Source organism: Balaenoptera musculus, chromosome 15 (genome assembly GCF_009873245.2).
Source record: "Balaenoptera musculus isolate JJ_BM4_2016_0621 chromosome 15, mBalMus1.pri.v3, whole genome shotgun sequence".
Lineage (NCBI taxonomy): Eukaryota > Metazoa > Chordata > Mammalia > Artiodactyla > Balaenopteridae > Balaenoptera > Balaenoptera musculus.
Window position 1 is genome coordinate 3,263,050 of NC_045799.1, and position 24,217 is coordinate 3,287,266.

The window sequence follows — 24,217 nt, forward strand, 5'->3', positions numbered from 1 at the left end:
CATAGAACAACGCATCTGGGGGAGATGATCCTCCTTGCTGTCTGCATTTATTACCGCCATCTGTAATTTCAGCTCCTGTCATATTTCTTTCCCTGTGTCCCACAGGAAAGGTCATACGTCAGGGATCAGATGTCAGCCCTGTCCATCAACACAGCCGAGGCGGGCACCAAGCTGGGAGCTAAGGTAAGTGTGGCTCATTTGCTGCTTGGGTTGAAACAGAGGGGTGGCTTTGCTGATGGTCCCCCTGGTGGGGGACACCCTGGCTGCTCTCCCAACCCCCAACCCAGGATGATCCCCTGCAGGCCCGGCCCACACCTGCCTCCACCCTGGCCCCACCTGCAAAGGCCCCGTGATTCTGCTCAACCTCACATGCCTTCGCCTCCCAGCTCAAGTGTCAGATGACTCAGGGCCCACTCCAGTCTGTCCCGTGCTACCATTACGACCTTTTGCCACATGCATATGCCACTTGCACTAGTGTATTAAAAAATTTTTTTTCTTTAAATGGACTTGCATACAAATGAAATACACTTCTTTAAATAGGAAATTTTATATTTCAACTGTAAATGAAAAACCAGTCTTGCTTGTATAAAGAACAGGTAAGTGGAACGCAGACACAATAGAAATAGAACCCAGTAATTCCAGGTAGAAAATGTGGAAGGAGAGAGAGAGCCAAGCCAGGCTGGCACCCGATGGAGACTTTCTCCTTGTTGTCATTAGGAGTATGGAAGAGGAATTAGAAAGGGATTAATTTTCTTGCTGTGCAATTCAATGTCATTTAAAACCCTGTTCCCAAACTGGCTGAACCTTCCCTTCTCTAAGAGGACGATGATCCCACTTGGAAAAAGAGTGAGTTGACCCAGGGCTGCCGTCATTTATTGGGCAGGTGCCTGGCTGGGGTGAGCAGGTCCAGGCACAGAGGGCATCTGCCCACCAATCTACGCTCCCAGGGGAAGGGAGTGCAGAGACTCCTGGGGGGCTGGCGGGGGCCTCTCTTTCTTTAACTGGTCTGTAAGCTTCCGGCGGCCAGAGCATTGCTCCTGGTAAGCACATTAAGAGCTCTGATCCACTGACCATGCCCTGGGGTTTGCACTCTGCAAGCATAATCCCACTGCATTTTCACCAGACCCGTGCAGGAGGGTATCTTGCTGCCCCATCTGCAAGGGAGGACACCAAGGCCTGTGGCTTCTATTTCTTGGAGTGTCTCTGGGTTCCCTTTATGATGTCCTGCAAATAGTAAGTGCACCTGTGGTGGCTGGTTGAGTCGACAGCCATTCACATACTTTCCCTAAGTGAAGTTGTCACTTATGACTTACCAGGTAACCTGATGTTTTAAAATCTGTGACAAGACATGAACTATCTTAAAACTGTTGCTAAGGACCATTGCCTGCTTTATTTTCTTTGACATTTTATTGCATGATTGAAGGGCTGATATTAAAATAATAGAAACCCAAAGCAAAAATTGTCCACACTCCTATCCCTAAAGCTAAGCAATTTCATTTGTCTGTGTTACCTTCTAGATCTTGTCCGTGGGCATATTCAATTGTCAGGTGTCTATAACGTCATCGGTAGAATGTTAGAATCTACATCTTCAAATCACATTGGGGCATGCAGTTCCATTTCACTATAGTCCTTTTTCCTTGCTTCTCTCCACCTTTCCTTTTCTACTCCCACTCCGCCACCACCACCCCCATCATAATGCCAGTTTTATTTGCATATGAGTATCTGAGCAGGGAAAGGTGTGCCTTCGTTTTCAACTGGAGGGAGACGTGTTGTCTTTGGAGTTTCCCCCAGCGTTTTCCCCCAGGATTTAGGGGAAACGCTGCCATCTTTGCCAAGTGCATCAGACCAAGTCCACTTTGTGCTGGGGACTCTGGTGAGTTCCACAAGCTCACTCCCCCCTGCTGGGACTTCACTGATGACTGACAGCTGGTTCCCTTGAGAGGCGGCCCTTCTAGAAGATTCTGTGATATGGGTAGAACAAACACATAGTCAGTGAAAACCTTCTCATCTGTCTACCTAGTTATTGTGATCGTTGGTTGCTACTGAGTTGTTATTTGATAGTGCTGATCAAATATGACACTTCTCAGAACAGCCACAGATAGATACATTTCCCTGTGTCCATCTCTTATAGAGATCATCTATAAGATCAAGAGCAATGGCCTTGGCCCTGGGCAAATTCCAGCCCAGTGATTCCATACTTCTGCCAAACTGAACCCCAACTCCCCTTTATATACTCCATATACAAATTCTACAACTATGGCTTTGCTTTTTAACATGACTTTTCAGACTCACAAGAAGTTGTAAAAATATTTCAGAGAGTTTCTGTGTACCTTTCACACAGCTCCCCGCAAGAATAACACTGTATATAACCATAGTATGCTATCAAAACCAGAAAACTGACTGTGGTACAACACTATTAACACAGGTCTCAAACACAGACCTTATTTGGACTTCACTAGTAAAACTAGATATTATCTTAACAAAAAATTTACTTTTCTGACAAGAACTAAACGAGGTTCTCAAGGTCCAAAGAGCCCCAGTTTTTATGATGGAAACTTCTAAAAAATAATTCAAGATCTCTATAATTCATTATCTTTTCTCAGGCTGAGTTTGCGCCAAGATTAAAAATGTGCTCTTCTTTTTTGCGCAAACATGGTGCCATGAATCCTTGAAAGGGCTTGTGTATGATAGGTGTGTCCCTCTGGTCCTGGAAGGGCCAGCTTCACAGGCGTGGAACCCGGTCAGTCCCACAGGGCCCTGTGCTCAGAAAGGCCCTGTGCTTGGTTAATGCTCTACTGTCACCATCTTGAAATTCTTCATATCTGGACAAGGGGCTCACATTTTTATTTTGCACCGGGTCCTGCAAATTATGTAGCCAGTCCTGAGTCTTAGGGGTTGCGTCTCATTCACAGACTTTGAGGCCATGCTCATGGCACAAAATGAGTCTTATGGGGATTTTGTGGACGCAAGATGGGGCTTGAAAATCTTATATTCTCATGCTCCATCCCCACAAAGCAACTATAAAACTCACCCATGGGTTTCTGCTATGAACACCTACACGGCTATCATTAGAATTATTATACCTTTAGTGCAGAAGCAAAAGGCAATATGATTACAAGAATTTCTGGCTATGTGTTTGTATCCTTGGGTAATTTATATGAAACCAATAAACACTTCATTCTTTTTACTTGAATTAATTAATTTTTCATTTTTTAAAAAATTTAAGGGTCGTGGCATGTTTTTTGATCCAAGAAGTGTGAGAAACAAATACCCTCCTCCTGTAAGTACAGATGAAGATGTTATCATGAAAAGAGTTACCTTACTGTCCTGATAGCCATGGGAAGCCCTGAAAATGGGAAACTGGGAAGGGAGGAGGTGAGAAAAAACATACCCAACCAACATCCAAATAAGCCAAAAGAAGTGAATGTGGGAAACAGATGAGAAGTAAATAAAGTACCTACATTTAGACTTGAAAGCATCAGAGTTTTTCAGTCCCTGGCAAATTTCTTTTGCTGCTGAGAAGCTAAGAACTTGGTGAAGGCCTGAATCTTCTTTTGCTTTGATTCTTTACAGATTTATAGAAGTTTTGAGCTAAGGGGGCCATAGAGGCCATCTAGTCTATCTTTTCCCTAAACCTTACTGGCAGCAGAATCCTTCCTTACAAATGAGATCTTACAAAGAATGCCATTATAAATAAAACAGAAAAGAGTTGTTTTTTATTAGTACCAGTTTTGAAGTACATTAACGTTTATAACATATACCTATTACCAAAGCAACAAATAAAAATAGTGATTCGGTTGAAAACAACAACAAGAAAGAAGTTAGATATTGTGGAGGAAGTTTGCAAAATTTTACCTTAGCACCTAATTCATTGCCTTACATTGTTGAAATTAGTTCTTAAAGTATCAAGAAAATTTCAATTTATGCCAGTAAGCAGTTTCAAATATTTTTTAGGGAGCTCAATTTATCATATCAGGTTCTCTTTGATTCAGCAAACAAGAGACAAAAAGCATCATTCAAGTTTCATAAAAGCAAATTATAAAATTTTTGCTTTTATTAACATGTTGGGGGGACTCAGTTTAAAAGATGTAAACCCTTCTCCATTATATTAGAAAAATAACATTAAATATTATTATTAAAATAATTTTCCCTAAAATGAAATTCAAATCCTCTTGCCAAAGTATCTTTGAGAACTCATAGGTCCTGGGGACACAGCTGAAGCCAGGGTCTCAGTGCAGAGAGGCCGGGTGAAGGGAAATGGTGCTGTAGGCCAGAATGGACACACACGGGGCAAAATGCAGCAAAATGCAGGAAAATGCAGCAAAATGCAGCATGTGGTAGGACCTAAAATTGGCTCAAGGCAAAATCGACCCTGAATTTGGAGACTGGCGCAGCCTCTTCCACTACCCGGGAAGGACCGTGGTGTCTGACCCGTGAGCACATTGGAAGAAGGGCCTATGTCTCCGGGATCGTCCTCTTAGAGGCCCACGGGAGCCAGAGGGTGGCCGAATGAGGGCACAGCATCTCTGGGCAGCAGGTCCCCAGGGCTGTTTGTAAGGGTCACCCCTTGCCCTCTCTTTGGTTAAGTGTGTTTAGTTCAATTCACAATGGTGTGGTGTGCTGCGTTTATGTATATAGATAGATATGTGTACAGATAGGGGTGTGTGTGTGTGTGTGTGTGTGTGTGTGTGTGTGTGTGTATCCTCATGGACATGTAAAATTATTCCAAGCTTTACATTTTTTTTACATACATCTTCTGGAGTGCACTTAGTACCCCTAAACCCAGGGGTTATCAGAAGTCACTTCAGCCGTAAAGCCATCAGTGTTTTAGAAACACAAATCGCATCATGTCACTCTCCAGTTTAAACCTTCCCAACGGCTGGCCATTGTCCTGTGATAGTCCGCAGCCCTGAAGCCTAAGGCCGTGTGGTGGCCTCTGTCCTCCGCCTGCAGGTCTGAGCTCCCTCCAGCCTCCAGGCCTCTGCTGGCCCTTCCTTCTCCCTGGCCCCTCTGCTCCTGTCTCCTGGTCCTTCTCCTCCTGAGAGGCCCCCAGGCGCAGGCGGGGTGAGGTCTCTCTTGCACCTTCCACGGTCATCACTGTGCTTCTCTCACCCTGGGTGCTGGCCCCGTGCCTGCCTGAGCCCGAGAGTGAGGCTGCCTTGCCTTACCCTGTGCGGGCCTGACTTACATGATGCAGTTGGGGAATCTGTGGGTTCCCAGGCAGCCCCCACGTGGTGCACGCTGAGTCCATCTCCTCACTGCTCTAGCCCACTCCTCAGCCAGTACCCCAAGACCCAGGTCCATGAGCACTTCCCCGGTGAATGAGTGGAGGGCGGCACATCCACTACCACACACGAGGTGCGGCTGACCCAGCAAGGGCAGGAAGAGGAGAGATTAGAACCTGGGGAAGAGCCATGCGGTCGGGGGAGCAGGAAGCAGGATGAGGTTCCCTGTGGGAATCAACTGTTTGCTAAACCTCGTTTGTGGAATGGTCCCAAACCCCACTGGCCAGGCTTGCTCAGCTCACTTCTTCCCTAGAAGCCAAGGCGTTGAAGGGTCTATCAGTCAGAACTGGCAGGGCCTGCCCTCTCTCCCACCACACACGTAGTTGACATCTGATCAAACTGCCCTTGGCCTGCTGTCCCTCAAGGAGAGCTCTGACAACCCTCCGCCCAGTGGTGGCCCCCTGTCTGCTGGCCAGAAGAGGCCGTCAGCTTGGTGGGGAGCTGTGAGTCCTTGGTGGTGTTAGGACCCTGCTTCTTTGCTTTGTAGGTTTACCTGGATACTGTGGTGCCCGAAGGACCCATGGAAGTGAGGGTACGAGTGATGGCAGGGATGCTGAGTCAGGTAGGAAGGCCTCCCCTTGGTGGTGAGTGGGTTCTGCTTCCCCATCTGGCCCCACACTGACCTGGGGCCACTTCCTCCTAATCACCGTGTCAATCAGCTTGGCTGCATAACAAAATACCACAGACAGGCAGCTTAAACAGCAGACTATTTTTCTCACAGTTCTGGAAGCTGGAGGTCTGAGATCAGGGCACCATCAGAGTTTGGGGGGACACAATTCAGTCCATAGCAAGTGCTTTCATGGGAATCCTCATTCCAGGGGCATTTCTGCAGATCAGCACAGCCTCAGACAACAGTGAATGGTCTCTTTCTGTGAAATTATGAAAGATGTGGGTTGACTGTGCTGGAGGGAATTATTGGACAATAACATTGTCTCTCCTGGAAGGTTCCTCAACACAGCCACCCTCTATTCTTGGGCAAATTAAACAGTGATTTGGGAGTTGGGGCAAACGCACGGGTAGTTTACATGGAAGGGGCCGGAGCAGGTGCTGTGGAGAGACGCTCTCTGTGTGTGCCTGCCCCCACCCCACGCAGGGAGGGACACACACAGAGGCTGCAGGGGCTGCTTCCGACCCTAAGGAGCCCCATACGTTGCAGGAAAGTTGGGGCTCAGACCTGTGAGATAATAAGTGCAAAGGAATAGATCAATGCTTGGTGGGCGTCGTCTGCCAAGAGTTACTTTACTTGGCAAACTCGTGGGTGATCATCACTGCGTACCAGGCCCTGTCCTAAGGAATCGAAAGGTATTAACTCAGTTCTTGCATCAGCCCACCAGGGCAGGTTCTATTATTTTCCTTATTATAAAATAAAGAAACTCAGGGATAAAGAAATTAGGTATCTCATTCAAGACCAGTCTGTAGAAACGTCTGCGACAGTGGGGACAAGGCCCTGCCCACCGTGGCACTTACCTTCTCTCGTGGCTCCCCTGCAGCAGCTCGGTGGTGCTGACATCCCCAAGGGAGACCCTGGTTACCCACCTCACGTCTACGCAGAGGAGGGCAAGTGTGAGCGAGCAGAGACCCGCAGTTCTCTCGCCTTCTCCGAACGTGACCTGTCGCCCGACTTGCTGGACTCTTTGGGGCCAAAGGCTGCTCCACTCGAAGAAATATATTCTGAGTCAGGTTTTCATTTCTTAAAAACTGCATATTTTGGTGAATTGGAATAACTCATGAAGGGGAAATCACTTCTAGAATGTTTCTTCCTTCCTTTTTTAAAAAATTACCTTCTAGTTCTTGAATGAGGTTAAACTGAGTCTGGATTAAATGCTTGGACATTCGCAGATCAGACATCTTGAACCAAAGTGAAACAGCAGGTTATACTTTTTAAAAATTCGATTTGTCAGGCAGATTTTCTAGAGAAACTTGAATTGTGTAATTCCTTGCTTCCGCTCATGGAAGCAGCTCATGGCTGCTCATAGCCCAACTCTGAGGGTAAATAAAATATAATCCACTGATTACCCCAGCTATTTGGGAAAAACTGGAGAAACAGATTTTTTAAGTGCTTATTTAAATTTCTATAATTATGATTCTGCTTCAGTTTAAGTGAAAAATAAGTAAATAGGGAAATGTTTTCTAGAACATTTGTGATCAGTATTTTTAGTGATTTTTAAAAATATATAAATATTAAGCCCTTTGTACTTTTTGAGTAGATAAATAGATAAAATATTTTATCATGAAAAAAATGATTATACTTAAAATTTATGAGCAGTACATACTAAAAACACCAAACTGACGTAATTTAACTTGCATGTATTATGTAAGTAAAATAACTTAGGAGCCTTTGAGTGAATAAATTCTGATTAAATTTTATCTATGCACAAAACCACAAACTTTAATTGATTTCTACATGTCCACCTACCGCTAGTGTAAATTGTGGGGGAAGGGATAGTTTCCTTTAAATATCTAAAAAAATGTAAATAGTAGGACATGTGCCCTATATATACTCAGTTTTCTTGTCTGAGTAATAGATAAGAAACTGGTTAAGCAGAATTTTAAATGCTACCAGGACACTTTAATGTATATATTAGATATCTAAAAGCCTGTGGCAAATTCTAAAAAATTTATATAATTAATGAGCATAGTCTTTTGTTAGTCCCTTCTTGAACCTGAGGGATAAATCAGGAGAAGCACATTTATGTCAAATCAGTGAAATGCTATATTAAACCTAAGTTTTAGCTGACGCAAACTTAAAACTTTCCCTTTCTTTTCAAAGAAGCTGTGCAAATGCTTACTTTAAAGAGATCTCAAGAGTTTGTACATAGTTATTTCATGTATCACCTAGTGCTTTGAGTAACTGAAAAAGAAGAAAAACCATCTCCAAAGCATTGGAAAGTCTAAAGCTGACTCACAGATGTGTACAACAGCTATGCTAATGCTGGAATGATTCCGAGGAGAGTCTAGGACATTTTCTGGGTAATTCAGGATAACAGTAATATCTTAGGACAGTATACTTTTTGAGTCCGAATGGTTGCTAAGGATCAGTAGGTGGTCACTGGACCTTCCTGGATCTGAGGCAAGGGACAGAAAACTATGGCCGTGGGGTAGATGTGGCCCACCGTCTGTTTTTGTAAATAAAGTTTTATTGGCACACAGCTGTGCTCATATGTTGTTTAAGGGCGTCGATGACCCCTTTGTGCTGCCGTAGCAGCACTGAGTAGTCACGATGGAGACGTAGGGCTCACAAAGCCCAACACATTTACTTCCTGGCCTTTTAAAGAAAAAAAGTATGCTGACCCCCTTGTCTAAGGCATTCTTTTTGGAAACCCCACATTGCAACAAACGTATTAAGATATATCCATACTCTGTGTTAAAAACAAATACATTGCCATACAATTGGGGAAGGTTTTAGATAAGTTTGCTTTTGGCTATGGGTAACTTGGCTCATTTACTAATGGTTATGAAATCTTGGCAATTGTTGTGTGTATTTGTGAATTCTTGCATTATGAGGCTCTCTCCAACTAATTGTCCTCAAAAGTAATAAAATACTCATGAAAAATTCATGAATCCCAAATTTAGCAATTAACAAGAACAAAATGTTATATTTTGTAGATATTTAATTAGACATGTATTAATTTTGATTTGCTGCTTTCTTTGTGTGTTTTGAAGCCTCTATATATGTTTTCGTAGGTCTCAAGCCTTTGGGATATATTGTCCAGTGGAGACACTGGCCCTGTTGGCATTTTATGAAGCATACCTGGCATGTAATACTTTGACTTTTCCCTTTAGATGCCAGACTATATTATATATTATCATCTGTCCCAACTGATGTCTGCAGGGAACATTCTTGGATGTTGGCTGGTTCTCCCCACAAGTTCATTTTCAAGTCTATCTACATGCTTAGAAAGGTTTCCATTAGAAACATCAGCACCAGGAGGTTTTGGAAAAAAATGTTAGCCTCCAGTGGAATTTATGTACACTCATGAACTAAACGAAGTCTTACTAATGGCAACGAAGAAGGCAATAAAACAGAAATAGTAAATATTTTCCTAGAAAATGTGATTTTATTAAGAACATTAGCCTCCAAATTACTTAGCAATCCAAAGATAGCTGCCATCTCACAAGTTAAATATTTATTTTGCATTTCATCAATTTTGGGTTTCCATTTATATTAACGGTCTCATTGGCTTTATGGAGTTTTTCATCAGAGGAGTTTGTTTCGCTTACTTTTATGATTTACTGAACACAGAAGCTATCTTGATTGTTAAAAACTTTCCCAAGTGAGGGACTTCCCTGATGGCCCAGTGGTAAAGAATCTGCCTTCCAATTCAGAGGACGCAGGTTCGATCACTGGTCGGGGAACTAAGATCCCACATGCTGCGGGGCAACTAAGCTTATGCACCACAACTAGAGAGAGAGAAGCCTGCACACCGCAATGGAGATCCCGCCTGCCGCGACTAAGACCCAACGCAACCAAAAATAAATAAAATAAATAAATATTTTTAAAAAACCACTTTCCCAAGTGAAACACTCACCCAGGAAATCTTATTTTATGTACTTGTAAAGTAGGTATAGCAACAGTCCCCTCAAAGATGGCATGTGGGCAGAAGACTGCAGACCTTGGGTAGTCATTGTCTCTCCTGAAATGTGTGTGTCAGAGGCCAAACAAATCTGCCATCAGGAAGAAGGAAGAGGAGAAAGAATGCTGGAGATATAAAAACAGGAAAGACTAGTCCTTTCATTTTTCCCAGCATGAGGACACTGGCGCTGGAATGGCTGCAGCAACTGCTAATTTCTCAATATCTGTCACCTCTCCTTCCTCAATAAAAGAACCCTGAATTTTTGGCCATCGAGAGTGGGAATGACATTTCCCACCCTTCCTTGCAGCCAGGTATGGCCATGTGACTACATTCTGGCCAATGGAAGGCAACTTCCAGGAAGTGTCCTTGAAGCATAGAGATGTAGACTCATCTCTTCCCCCTCTTCTCTTCTACTGGCTGGAATGAGAATGTGATGGCTGGCACAGGAGCAGCCATCCTGGACATTGTCGTTAGAGCTGACGCATGGTACACCAACAGGATAGAAGGGGTGGAGGTCTCTGACACCAGGGAGCCCTACTGGACCCATCCCAGGACTACCTTACTCTGGAGTCAAACAGAAAGAGAATTAAATATGTCTTGTTCAAGCCAATGCTATTTTGGATTTTCTGTCACTCATGGCCAAATCTAATCTTAACTGATACAAAATATAGGACCAAGATAAGCAAGCTGTAAGTAGCAGAACTGAAACTTAGGGCATTGGCTTATGGATGTGGTCGGGGGCAGGGACTCAGATAGTGGGGGCTAGAGGACAGGTGAGCCATATCGTGCAGAAACAAAGCATTTGCTAACAACTCTCCTCTGTTGTTTTTTGAAAAGCAGCCCTTGCTCTGAACAAGGATTGAGGAAGGAAATGGTAGGAGAAATTCATAATGTAGAAATGCATTAGCTGCTTCTCACTGCTTATAGCAAAGTCCCACAAAAGAGATGGACATGGGTGACTGCTGGTCAGGGCAGGAGTGGCATGAAAGGTAAGGCAGCTATGCTCATGGAGACCGTTTCTGCCTGAAGCACGCAATCTAAATTGACTGAGAACTGGGTAATTTGGAGCCTTGCAGGGTTGAAAAAAGCAACTGCTGCACCTCTCAAATGACATCAATCATTGGAAAGGTTTTGTGCAAAGCAGTGCACTTAGTGGAGATTAAAACTAGTGCCCCATCCTACCAATTTTTAAGCCTTGTGGCAAAAGTCACTTTAAGGTTGCCTTCCTACCCAGGCCTGTTGCTTCAGGTGACTCAAGGTGGGCGGTGCCATTGTGCTGAGGGACAGGAGACATCGGCCAAGCGAGCGTGGAGGCCAACAAGGACAGGCCGGAGGCTCCAGGGTTATAAGCTATGTCTCAACAGAGAGAGCTGGCTGGAAACAAATAGATCAGAAATCTTTACGTTTCTGAAAAAATGCTTTGCCAAAGAAACCACAGCCTGGTCTGAAAAAGCCTGTGATTGTTCAACCCCAAAGCCATCCCTGAAAACAAGGAGCGAGCTGTGAAAACCATTCAGGTCCCTGGAAGGGCATCCCCCCCGGTACCCACGCCAGTCAGCTGTGGCAGAGGAGACAACAGCAAGCACGCAGGTAGGGGCCGGGGGCGGCGACGGCTGCAGAGGTGTCTTCACTGTTCCTGCCTCCCAGGATTTGCTCATGTGTATGGATCAATGATAATTGTGTTTATTAGTTTGCTTTTCTCCAAATGGGCATTTTTATTGCAGGCGTCTTACTGTTCTTACTTGTCTACCTTATGTTGGCTGTATTGAGAACCAGGAACTTATTGTTTAGTTTGTAGGTTGTGAAACCATGAAGGACCTCATCCGTATCTGTGGGAGAGGACTGTGCTTTACCCTGGGATCTTGGACTGTGGGCCAGATGCAGTAATTGGGTGGGGCTTTGCACTTGGTTCCCTTGGGGTGTGTGTGGGAGGGGTTCTGTGTGTAGACGAAGGGCGAGCACAGATATGTGGGTGGCCAAAGCGTGGACGGCTGCAGAGACTACTGTCCCCCAACCCCCATTGTCCCTTCTTTCCTTCTTCCCAAGTTTGAGCGAGGGCTACGGCTTCCTCAAATGAAAATGACATTTCCCAGCCCTCCTTGAACTAGATGTGACCAGGTGACCATGTTCTGGCCAATGGGGCTCACATTGCAGAAGCAGAAGCATAGGTGCAGATGCTGAGATGGGTCCTTGAGGAGAGCAGGGATGCCTCTTTCCAGCCTCTCCCTCTCCCTGCAGCTGGAACACGGCTGTAAAAGCAGACTATCGGGGGACCGTGGGAATGGAGGCTTCCGACCATGGGATAATGTGTTAGAGCCTCGTCCCTCACCCTGGAGACCATGAGAGCCTGAATCACCTCACTTTTTACAAGAGAGAAATAGACACTCGTCTCTATTTTTTGGGGGTTCGTGTTCTGTCATTCACAGCCAAACTTAGTACTAATTAACTCAGGTTATATAACCTAAAAAACAAACCAATAAATAGAAAAAACACTGACATAACAAAATATGTGCATTATGCTTCAGAGTAATTACCTTGTTTAGTTAATTTTATTCATTGAACAGATTTTTTCCATTATGTTCAAATATTTGTGCAGCGAATGTTTCATTCTTCCCTGTGCTGCATGATGGCTTAATATAGTTCTAAAATTATTTTCCAAAACGGCTGTCACTACCCTGTGACAAGATTCTTTTAAATATCCTTGTTTCTGTCCACACAGTATCATTTTGAGCTTGGATCTGGTTTTTGGAAACTGCCGAAAGTCATTCAGGGCCTCGCCGGGTAAACAGGTGAGGGATCAGCCTGAGAGAGAGCACTGTGGGCTGGGAATGGGGGTGAAGGTGGACGATGGGGCCCAGAACCTGCAAAACGTTTGAGCCCATGGGCATCGCTGTGCAGCTGGGCCGGCTGAGCTCAATCACTTTTATTCTTTAGTTCTTGCCTTGTGATGTTCAAAACCCCCTAGGATTCTGTGGCAGAATGAATTCACATACCTGGAGAGGTGGTGTTACCAGGATGCTTGTGTTAACCAAGACGGCGCTATGTCTGGCAATCAGGAAGACCCACACATAGATCTGAGCCCATGAAGGAGGCCTTCACCAGGGAAAGGTCGGTGAGCATTTCCCGGGTTTGAGGAATGATATCGCCAGGGTCCACTGTTCATGGTCTCCAGACCCTGCAGTTTCCATCTGAACTAATCATTTACATAACTAACTGAGGGAAAAAAGAATGACTTTGTTGTTATTCTTGTTCACATCGTCCTAATGAACCACCTCCAAGAGCTGAAATTCCCTCTATATTTTGCAGTCTCTGTGGGGAGAAGCCCAGTTTAATGAAGTCAGCAGCCACCAAGAGCTCTAGGAGGTTGTATTTTAAAGGCTCCTTCCACAGGCCAGTTGTCCCGTCCAGGGCGATTTTGCTCCCAGGGACCCTGGGTGATGTCTGGAGACACTTTGGTTGTTACGACTTGGGAGAGGGTGCTCCTGGCCAGGGGTGGGTGGAGCCAGGGATTCTGCTAAACGTCCCACAGGGCACGGGACGGTCCCCACAACAGAGAATGATCCAGTCCAGAAGGCCAACAGTGCCAAGGTTGAAAAACCCTGCCATAGTCCCACTCAGACCCACTCTGAAATACTGTTCAGATGGCAAGAAGCTAATGACCTCTGTTTTAAAAGAACTTCCTCTCTGAGATGAGCTGAGAGACATGATATTAAGCAGTGCAGTAAACTGTGTATCTCGAGGGCTCCCTCTGGGCCAGGGCTGCCACCCTCACGCGACTTACCCTGGGTTGACACTGTCCTGTCATCGAAGTGCTCTTAAGCCACTGCTTGCAGGGACTGAAAACAGAATAAAGATAATTAGACAGGAGTTGCTTGCCCCTGACCAAAACGAACCTAGAGTAGACCGAACTCATACATTAAATGCTTTCAACCCAGAAAAGTGAACTCATTGTGCTAAACACTATGCTTAGCAGGAAGTCTACATGGAATCTTTAGAGTTCTCAGAGCCCAGAGGCAGGCACAGGCCCACAATGGGACACATGGTCTGAAAAAGGGTCCGGCTCCTGGCCATGCAGGGCTCTGCCACCCCCTTGCTGGAGACTTCCCCAGTCTGGGCATCAGCATCTACTTGTAAGGTTGAAGGTTCATTTTGATGGATGGTTTTCCCACCTGAGTCCCCCAGAGTCTCAGCATTTTCAGGGACATCAGTGTGACCCAGAATCAACTATGGCAGAGGAACTTTGGTCTGTTGGTATTATAGGTATCTGTCTGTATGTCTGTCTTTCCACAAGCATCTCTTCACCCTTCTTCTGGGAAAGCACATATGGGAATTCCTATGGGCAGTTCCCTTTCTCTTCATCCCCTGCTCACATGGGCTCTAGGGGTGGATCATGAATGACCTAAGCTAGTTAGCATAGCAACCATAATTGGCTCAGAGATGAGCATGTCAGCCAATCTGAGCCAATGAGGGTCAGGCCCAGTTGTACTCAAGTCTTTGGGTAAGGTTGGAACCTGAGTGGGTATAAGTGCAGGGGCAGTTGCAGCCACTTTGCAACCATGAGGGGAAGCTGCAGAGCTTTGGGGGCAGAGGGCACCACATCAGGCAGTATGAAGGGGAGCTGAGATGAGAGAAGGACAGAGGCTGGCTTCTAATAACCTTGCTTTGGTCCTGTACCAAGTTGTGACTCCACAACTTCCCCTGGACAATTACCTGTACTGATAAGGTTACTTTTGTGCCTAATTCAGGTTTTTAGAAACCAGCCTGAGTAAGAAAATTTCCTCAAATGAAATGACTTGCTTCAAAAGTTTTAACTGGGAGTCAAACTTTCCCAGAGACCCCTCCTCGTGAGCTACTCCCTGTGCTTTGAGTGGCTTAAAGGGATGGTGTTGTTGAGTTGGGCCACAGCTGACAGGGGCTGCAGCAGAATATTTATGAGGGAATGATGAAACCAAGACTAGCAGAGCCTGGGAAATGGAAACACTGGGCTTTGACCCAAACGCCCCCTTTCAAGAAAGTTCTTTATTGTCACTGAGGTTTGAGTCTCTATATTTGTGCATGTAATAGATTTCTCCTCCTTAGAAAGATTTGGTTATGGATTCAGGCATCTGAAATTTAATACTTGAGAGTTAATTGAATTTAATTAATTATTTGTAAAAACTTCCTCAGTTTCTTTAGATGAAAGGAAGGTAATATTCATGAAATTCTGTTTGTAATTTCCCTTCTGTTGCATTTTGTGAGCAGCTTTGCGAGATATGCAAGGTTCTTTAGAAGAAAGGCTGAGGGAGAGCAGGAAGGGGACAGGTGAGAGGGCTGCATGATTCCTGCCCTCACTCTGGGTGTTCATCAGGGGCCGGGAGGTAAGCACTGTCTTTGTATTTTCACCTTCCGAATCTGTCTTTTTGAAGATTTTATCTCCTACTTTGGAAGCGTATTAACTTAATCTATCACGTGATTTGTAAATCAAGACCCCCAACAGACAGCTGTCTGCTTCTCTTAGCTTTTAATAACATTGGTGACATGGAGTGGAAGGCTTGACACATTCTATAAGTCAGTTTTTAATATGGAACAAACACTGAGTTGTTCCTCAAAAGCCGTACAGGCTAAGAACAATTTAAAAATAATTTAACAGTATTATAATTCAATAACTATAATTATTAAAATGCTACCATATAGGCCTGAGTGTTGAAATGAATGGGAGAAGTTGGAATGAGAAATTAACCCTGAAATTAATTTCTATGTTAGTTAGGGAAGTTAGTGCAAGCAGCTTTAACAGATAAATCCACAAATTTCCTTAACCCAACAAAGGTTTATTTCTCATGTAGGCAAAAGCCAGTAACTGTACAATTTGGACCTCCAAGTTTGCTGCGGCAGGGAAAAGATGAAGAAATCACAGTGGCTCTTAAATTCTATCGGCCAGAACTTAAGGGAGGCTGCGAGATGGAGAGGAGCACATGGATACTGAAAGCACATTACCTCTCCACCACCGTGAGATGGATTTCTATTCTTGTGTTTGTTAGTCAGAAACTAAACTTGAGACTCTGATTGATTGATTGATTGATTTAAACAACACAATCTAATTCAATCTTTTTTTTCTTTTTTTAAAATTTATGTATTTATTTTTGGCTGCGTTGGATCTTCGTTGCTGCGCACGGGCTTTTCTCTAGTTGTGGCGAGCGGGGGCTACTCTTTGTTGCAGTGGTCAGGCTTCTCATTGCGGTGGCTTCTCTTGTTGCAGAGCACGGGCTCCAGAGTGCACGGCTTCAGTAGCTGTGGCTCGCAGGCTCTAGAGCACAGGCTTAGTAGTTGGGCGCACGGGCTTAGTTGCTCTGCGGCGTGTGGGATCTTCCCGGACCAGGGCTCGAACCCGTGTCCCCTGCATTGGCAGGTGTATCCTCAACCACTGTGCCACCAGGGAAGCCCCTGATTTATTTATTTTTTTGGCCACGCCACACGGCTTATGGGATTTTTTTTTTTTTAATTTATTTTTAGCTGTGTTGGGTCTTCGTTTCTGTGTGACGGCTTTCTCTAGTTGCGGCAAGCGGGAGCCACTCTTCATCGCGGTGCGCGGGCCTCTCACTATCGCGGCCTCTCTTGTTGCGGAGCACAGGCTCCAGACACACAGGCTCAGTAGTTGTGGCTCACGGGCCCAGTTGCTCCGCGGCATGTGGGATCTTCCCAGAACAGGGCTCGAACCCGTGTCCCCTGCATTGGCAGGCAGATTCTCAACCACTGCGCCACCAGGGAAGCCTGGCTTATGGGATTTTTGTTCCCCGACCAGGGATCGAACCCGGGCCCTTGGCAGTGAGAGCGTGGAGTCCTAACCACGGGACTGCCAGGGAGTTCCTGAGACTGATTTAGATGGTGGAATTATGAAGAATTGAATGTAGCCCTAACATATTTCCAACCCTGGTGTCCCACAGAGGATGAAAACACTGTGTATGGAAGACATACTGTAGGTGTTTAGAACATCTGCTGTGGTTTGGGAGAAGGCCAGGGCTTGAAATCAGCTCCATCATTCACCTCCTGTATGATTAAGTTTATTCAACACTTTGAGCCTTTGTTGCTTTGTCTGTAAAGTGAGGAAAACAATAATCCCTCTCTTGTAGGTTTTCAAGAAATCATTGGTATCACCATCATCAACATTCTCATCACCATTACCACCAGCTTCACCATCACCGTCTCCACCATCACCATCATCACCATCATTATCACCACCATCACTATCACCATCACTATCATCATCACCATCACCACCACCACCACCACCACCACCGTCTCCACCATCACCACTATCATCACCATCATCACCAACACCACCACCAAGATCATCATAATCACTTATTATTTAGACACCACATTCCCATGGAAGGGTCTCTAAATGCTAACTTCTAACTCCTATTGCCATAGCTTCAGAGAGAACTCCACTGTAAGTTTAAGCAGTGGTGCATACAGTGTGAAGGTAATGGGAAAATGTGAGTTGACCTGGGGACTTTGCATCTGTGGAACCGTCTACAGATTCTCAGTGGTCATTCAGCCGCTGAGCACTGCCCCTACGAAGAAATAAGCTAGTTCTGAAACAATCACAGTGAGAGCTGGCATAAGTACAGGTTCTACATCTAACTTAGGAAGTCTGGCTACAGGTCTGGGAACCTGTATTTTAAATAAGATTGTTAGTAGCTCTTAAATAAGTTGTGGATTATTGTCTAAGTTCAGTCTGTATACAGACTGCATCCATTCATGCATTTATGCATTCGACAAATATTTATTGAGCACTGATTAAGTGCCAGGCCTATGTTAAACATTTCCCTACGTTATTTCTCACACTCTGTTATCACCCTCATTTTGTAGATGAGGGAGGTAGACTTGGGGAAAACAGACGAGTCACTTGCCCAAGGCCACATCACTAGGAAGTGAACAGGGGGCATTGGAGTCCAGAGCTCACACTCCTCATCACCCCTTAACAGAAAGGGGTCTTTGCAAGGAGCCAACAGAGCATCATAGGCAATAGAATTGTCAGGCCACCCCAGGGCTAAGGAGAATGTAGTGGGGGCCATGTGTCTGTTCTCGGAGGTTAGGGCCTTGGAAATGGCTTCCTGGAGGAGGTGTCAGTTATCCAGGTGGGCAAGAGGTGTGTGTGTGTGTGTGAGAGAGAGAGAGAGAGAGAGAGAGAGGGAGAGAGAGAAAACATGGCAGAGGAAATAACATATGCCAAGGCCTGGCAACAAATATTTTTTCCTGCGTGAACCGTGGGAACTGCACTACAGTGGTGTTTCTAGAGTGTGATTTCCTCTCCACTGTTTTCATTACTGCTTATCAGAGGCACACAGAAGAGTTTCTTTTCCTCTTTCTACAAATTTTAATAGAAGTTCCTTTAAAGCATAGTAGGAAAAAAAAAGAATAACTAGCATGTCAAACCCATGATATTATATATGGTAGTTCTTGGGATGTAGCTAAAGTTAATATACAGGTTAAGAAAGTGCATCAGTAGCAATAACATTACAGAGTATGAGCGGGATGGTAATAACAGTGAAGGTGGAAAGCCCAGGGGAGCTGATGATTCAGGAACCCTGGGCCAGAGGGTGTTTCTGTCCGTTCCAGCTTAGAAGCTCTACACTTGAAGTTTGTCTGAGTGTGAATGGCTCTTTTGTCAATAATGTCACATTCTTCCCAGTGGGGGCAACGGCGTCCCTGCTGCTGTTAACCATGAAGGGATGATTTGTTACCAGTATTAGGACCTGCAGGGCCAAAGTCTGTCCCCGGACTGGTCAGGAAGAGCTTTGAGCTCTGGGGTAAGGGTCTGGAGGGAAGCCACACAAGTGCTAAAGTAGCCGTGGGAATCAGCCCAGCCTAGAGCAGGGACTCACAGTTCAAGAATGTTCTCTGGCCCCATGCTGATCATAGCCGCAGAGCCCTGGGCACCAGGAGATTGGCTAAAAATACCCTGGTCATGGGCCGAGGGCTTATGGGCCTCTGCTCTGCAGAGGCAGCCGCGGGGAGAGCTGATACAACACGGGCAGCAGGCAGGCCGCCCAGCCACAAAGGTCAGCCAGCTCAGGATGCTCGCAGCCTCGGCTTCTGCCAGGACGGCCTTAGTACTCAGGCTCAAACAAAATGCCACTTCCAGCTCCTTTGCTTAAGAGATTTTCAGAGCTGTGCAGCCGAGCCCTCTGTCTGTTCTACTATCTTAACTGCAAGACTTTGCTGGCTCCTTAGCCAATGAACCCCTCAAATGGAAGGGGCAGGGCTTTAACCCGACAGGGCTTCAGAAATGCTCCCCCACTGTTTCTGGGAAGCTGCATTGGAAATCACTGCAAGTCACAAGAAGAACTCACAGGAACTTGGGTGCCAGCAACATGCTTTCATGTCTCGGCTTCTGAGGAGGGACAGCTGTGGGCAGGAATTCTGTCCAACTCTTGCTTCTGACCAGCCTGGTGCAGGGGCTGTGGGAGCTGATTAATGCCCCAGCTATGAACAGGGAAGACACTTAACTGAGAAATCACACGAACACGCAAGATTGTTATGTAACCGATTTATGGGCACAAGCCGTCTCTTCAAGCAGACGTTCGTGGGGCAGAACCGGGTGGAGCGGCTCTTTAATAGTATACTTCATGGCAGCTGCTTTAACTGAGCACCTAGTACGTGCCAAGCACACAGAGCTTCTCTGTGTACCATCATGATTAATCCTCATGGCAAGCTCATTTGGCCGGACCCTTGCTGCCTCTGCTCTGCTCACCAGGGCCCCGCGGGCTGCTTACACCTCACTGCTCGTCAGGGGAGAGCGGGGATTGGCCCAGGGTCCTCGGGCACTGCTGACCTGCCTGGGTTGATAATCCCAGGTCTGGGCAGGCAGGGAGCCCTCGTCCGGTGCACTGAGTGATCTCATGGGCCATGATTAATAAGGCCGGGTCATGATCCTCAGTCTAGTTATTTTTGAAGGTAGGATTTGGCCAGAATCCTGAGGCTAAAATAGAAGCCACACTTTGGATCCCTTGTGGGGTGTTATCCAGGGCTCCTGGTGACCTTTGTCCTGGCCCAGAAGCCTCTGGCTCAGACTAGAGTAGCAGTTCTCAAAGCAGGGTGCCCCTGGCCCAGCAGCAGTGGCGTCACCCAGGAGCTCCTTAAAGTGCACATTCTGAGGCCCAGCCCCGGATCTACAGGCTCAGAAACCAGGGTGGCGCCAGCGCTCTGTGTGTTAGCAAGCCCTCCCGAGGGCTCTGATCCTCGGAAGTCTGAGAACGATGGCTGAGGTAGATGACAGGTCCCCCTCACTTCCGTCCCTGAGAACCGCTGTGCTGACAGGCAGGGTTGAGGGGGGTCCAGGTGAGTGGTGCCTAATGGCGAGTTGTCCCTCTCGGGAAGGGCTGGGCTGGGGGCTGGTGTCAGGTCCCTGGTATGTGTGGGACAGTGAATGGTGCTGGCCCGGCTGGGCTGGTGTTTCAGGACAGGGCCCTAGAGAAGGGTGACCAAGTCACAGTCACTGAAAGCATGCTTCTCTCTTGATGACTGCTCCAAAGTGGCGAGGCCTGCTGAGGGGGCGCTTTCCAGGCTGTAGGTGAACAGAAAACTTGGGGACTCCACTGTGCCTCAGGCTTCTGTCTCCCCAACATCTCGAATGCACAGAGAGATAGGAGCTCAAGGCTAAACGTTAGCCTCTGCTTTGGACTTTGTTTTCACTGTGAAGACAGATTGTCCAAATAATGCACATTTCAGCTTTGGATGAAATACCCAGCAATTCAGGATCTGCGTTCGTTTGCAAAGTTTAGGTGCCCAATAAATCATTCTTTTGCAGAGATGCCATTAACTAATAATTCAAAGCTGGTAACCTTCATTCAACCGTGATTAAAGAACTTTTGCTGAATGGCGGGGGATAACACGTTTTTCTGAATGCCAGCAGCAAAATCTGCTAACACGATCCATCTTTACTTTGATAAACTGCCCTTAACTAATAATTCTAGATGGAAGGATTTTAAATCAAGCATGGGGGGTTGGCAGGATCAGGTCAAACTCTCAATAATGGTAAAGACTATTTTATTGCAAACTGTCTTCAGATGGGCGATATTCATTTAGGTTCTAAAGAGCAGGTGATATTCCAACGCTTCCCGGGTACTTACAGAATATGGGCCATTCACGCCCATTGCATAAGGGTTGGGCCATGAGGTGCAGCTTTGACATGCTGTGTTCTTGGAGGGCAGACCAGGCTCTGGGTGTGCCCCTCCAGCCTGCCTCTCCCATGCTTGGCCTGCAGGTGCCAGCTGGGATGGCCTGGCCAGCATCCACGACCAGGTCGTGTTTCTCCTCTGGCCCCCGGCTCCTCACACCGCCCCTCACGTGGCGCTGGGGAAGTATGGCCCCTCCTGGCTTGTCTGCCTACCTAGCCCGCTGCAGGCCAGCCTTCTGGGGGCAAGTGCTGTCTTACCTGCTTCTGTGGTACACGACACGGCGCCTGGCACGAGCTGGACACTTCATCAGAGTGAGCTGCAGTAGCAGATTAGTGGACAAAGCCCCTTGCTGGTTCATGCTAAGGACGGATGGCTACAGGATACACAGCAACGATGGATGGAATGTGCCAGACGGGGAGCTTGTTAACATGCAGGTGCCTGGGTCCCACCTCCAGAGCCTCTTTCGGCAGGTCTGGGCTGGGGCCCTGGGAGCCTGAGTTGAAACATGCTTGCCCAAACCCGAACCTTCTGCCCTTACCTTTCTTCTTTGCTTCTGAGAGCCGTGCCCACAGCCTTTGAGCCATTGGCTCACTTTTCTGACTAGACTGTGGTGAAGATACTGGTGACAGGGGTCCATGGTCCTTGAACACCCACAAATGAATGGTGTGAGGCGTAACAGGGAGCGTGGAGGTCCAGATGGCCAAGGGAGATCAACTTAGGATGAACTGTTGTGAAAACTGCACGTTATTCATCTGTTCAGCAAATATTTATCGAGAATCTGCTATGTGTCTCACACTGTGCCTCTCCCCATGTGTGAAAGTTTGGACAAACTCTTCAGTCAAACTATTGGGCAAACCTTTGTGGACCTCTCCTCACATGCGGTCCGCGAACCCTCTGACACCTGGCTACTCAAAGTGTGGTCCGTGGACCAGCAGTGCTGGCACTGCCTGGGGAGCTTGTTAGAAATGCTGAATATTGGGCCCCACTCCAGAACTGCAGCCCCTGTGTCTGCATTTCAATAAGAGACCAAGATCCCCAGGTGACATGTGTGCACATCAAAGCTTGAGACCCACTGGTCAAACACCCACTTTTGGGCCAAACATCTTATATCCAAGTATGTGTCTGTGACGGAGCGCATAGCTTTCATGCGATTCTCACGTTGACCTGTGACCCCCAGAATTTAATCGTGGCCTCAGGGACCATCTAGTCCGGGGCTGTGTTGATAAGCAGTTGTGCTTCCTTGATCGAACCCTGTGAGCGATTTGGGATAAGATTTATGATGGGGCTCGACCTTATGCAGTGATGAAGGAGGTGAGCGAGTCTCCGGAAGGCTGATGCCTTCACATTAGGTGGTTGGCCTGAAGTTCCCGGGGTGAGCAGGGCAGCACACAAAGCAGGAGGGGCGGGGAGAAACTGCAGCCCACAGGATGGGCTAGAACCTGCCTCTGTCTCACACCACCTCTACGTCAACCAGATGCTTGACTTGATGGCCGTCCTCACACGTTGCTGGTCATGCACCTGGTCCTCGACTCACTGGCGCTGGAGGAGCCGCTGGTCCCGTTGCTGCCCCAGGACAATCAGGTGAGGCCCCATCAGAGGCAACAAGCAGGAGCTTCCACCAGGCCTGGCCCATCAGAGCCCATTTCACGCCGCTTCATGTCTGCCTTCCAGATGGCCCAGAGACTTCTCTCCTGGCCAGCCCTGACCTGGAACATAGAGCAAAGAGAATGTGGGAGATGTAAGTCCCGCTCAGATGCACCGAGGCTGGGCAGGGTTCTCACACTCGGCAGTCGCCAGGGCCAGGCGGTGCTGTGATGGGTGAAGGGGGACCGGCAGGGCTGTGAAGACCTCCATCCAGGTGTACATTTCAGGTCATGAAAGGTGTTGAGGAGAAAGTAAAGCAGGTAATAGGACCGAGAGCCTCGGGGCAGTGGAGGCAGGCCTTGGAGTCCCCATCCTGTACCTTCCCTCATGAAAGTTTACAGTCAGAGGGGACCAGCTAGTAAATAATTGCAGAAATCGATGTGAAAGGACAAGTATGATGATGCTTCGGGGGATGGAAACACGGATTTAATCTAGCCAGGGAGCTCCAAGCACGGGGCCTTGGATCTTGATGCAGCAGAACCAATGGGGACGCAGTTTATTTCCCCCACATGCTGTCCCTTTGGCTCTGAATGGTCCCTGGGACCTTTCTGTGACCAGCCAACCTGTTCCATCTCAACCTCACACTTCAGAAAACACTCTTAGGGATGTGGTTTTAGTATCATCAGCTTCCAGGCACAAAGTCCCATATTAAACATTGTGAATGTCAACCTTAGTGCGTTATTAAAGATGTTAAAAGCAATCAAACAACAACAACCAAAAAACCCCTTCAGCACTACATGTTTTGCTCCATCCTTGCACAGCTCATGCCTGTTAACTATTGTGTCCTGGGTCCTCCACAGTCAACCTGCAGAGGCCCGTGGGCCAGTAGCAGCAGCGTGTCCTGGGAGCTTGTGAGAGATGCTGGACCTCAGGCCCTGCCCCACCTACTGAAACAGAACCCACATTTTAACCAGATTCCTAGGTGACCTATTTGCTCAGTAGAGATTGAGAAGTGCTGTCCCGGGGTCTCCTTTATGACCACTGTATATTCCTTCTTTTTAACAAACACTGCACATTTTGTGGAGGGGGGTGAGGGATTATATGGAGAGAGAAGACCTAGACAGTCATCTCTGCATGTCTTTTGGAGGCTGGGAGAATTTCTGCCTGTTTAAAAATTAGAGAGTCCAAGCCCATCAGTGAGTTAAGCGTATATAGTTTACTTCGTATATAAAAATTTTGAGTCACTGGAGAAAACCTTCACAAATTACTTCTTCCCCCCTGAAGGAGGCAATGTGTAGCCAAGCAGGCCTGAGACCCAAGCCCAGGTTCCAGCAGACGTCAAACCAGAACAAAGGCTGCAGACTTCCTAAGAAGCCCGTTAAGCTTAGGCTGGGAGGACGAGATACCACCGTGTGGTTTGGGGCATTTTTATTTCGAATTTCCTTTGCGGTTTAGAACTTGAATTTCAGCTTCATGGTAGACCATGGTATTAGGGTGATGAAATCATAAAGAACACCTAGACTCACAGTAAGAAACCATCACCAAGGGCTGCAATTCCTCATTCATTATGCAATCCATGGAGTCTGTTTGTAGCTTCTCTCCATAGATTTCAACT

The 24,217-nt window shown here is 46.7% G+C and overlaps 1 protein-coding gene across 1 annotated transcript in view; it reads left to right on the plus strand.

The window, feature by feature from the left end:
* CDH26 (cadherin 26) overlaps positions 1-21,343 on the plus strand; it is a 73,684-nt gene extending 52,341 nt beyond the window's left edge. Inside the window, 7 exon segments of the mRNA XM_036825156.1 lie at positions 106-183; positions 1,805-1,873; positions 5,773-5,847; positions 6,776-6,965; positions 11,336-11,449; positions 15,101-15,160; positions 21,105-21,343. Of these exon segments, the coding sequence (XP_036681051.1) occupies positions 106-183; positions 1,805-1,873; positions 5,773-5,847; positions 6,776-6,965; positions 11,336-11,449; positions 15,101-15,160; positions 21,105-21,343 (825 nt within the window).
* Positions 21,344-24,217: the final 2,874 nt, after the last annotated feature.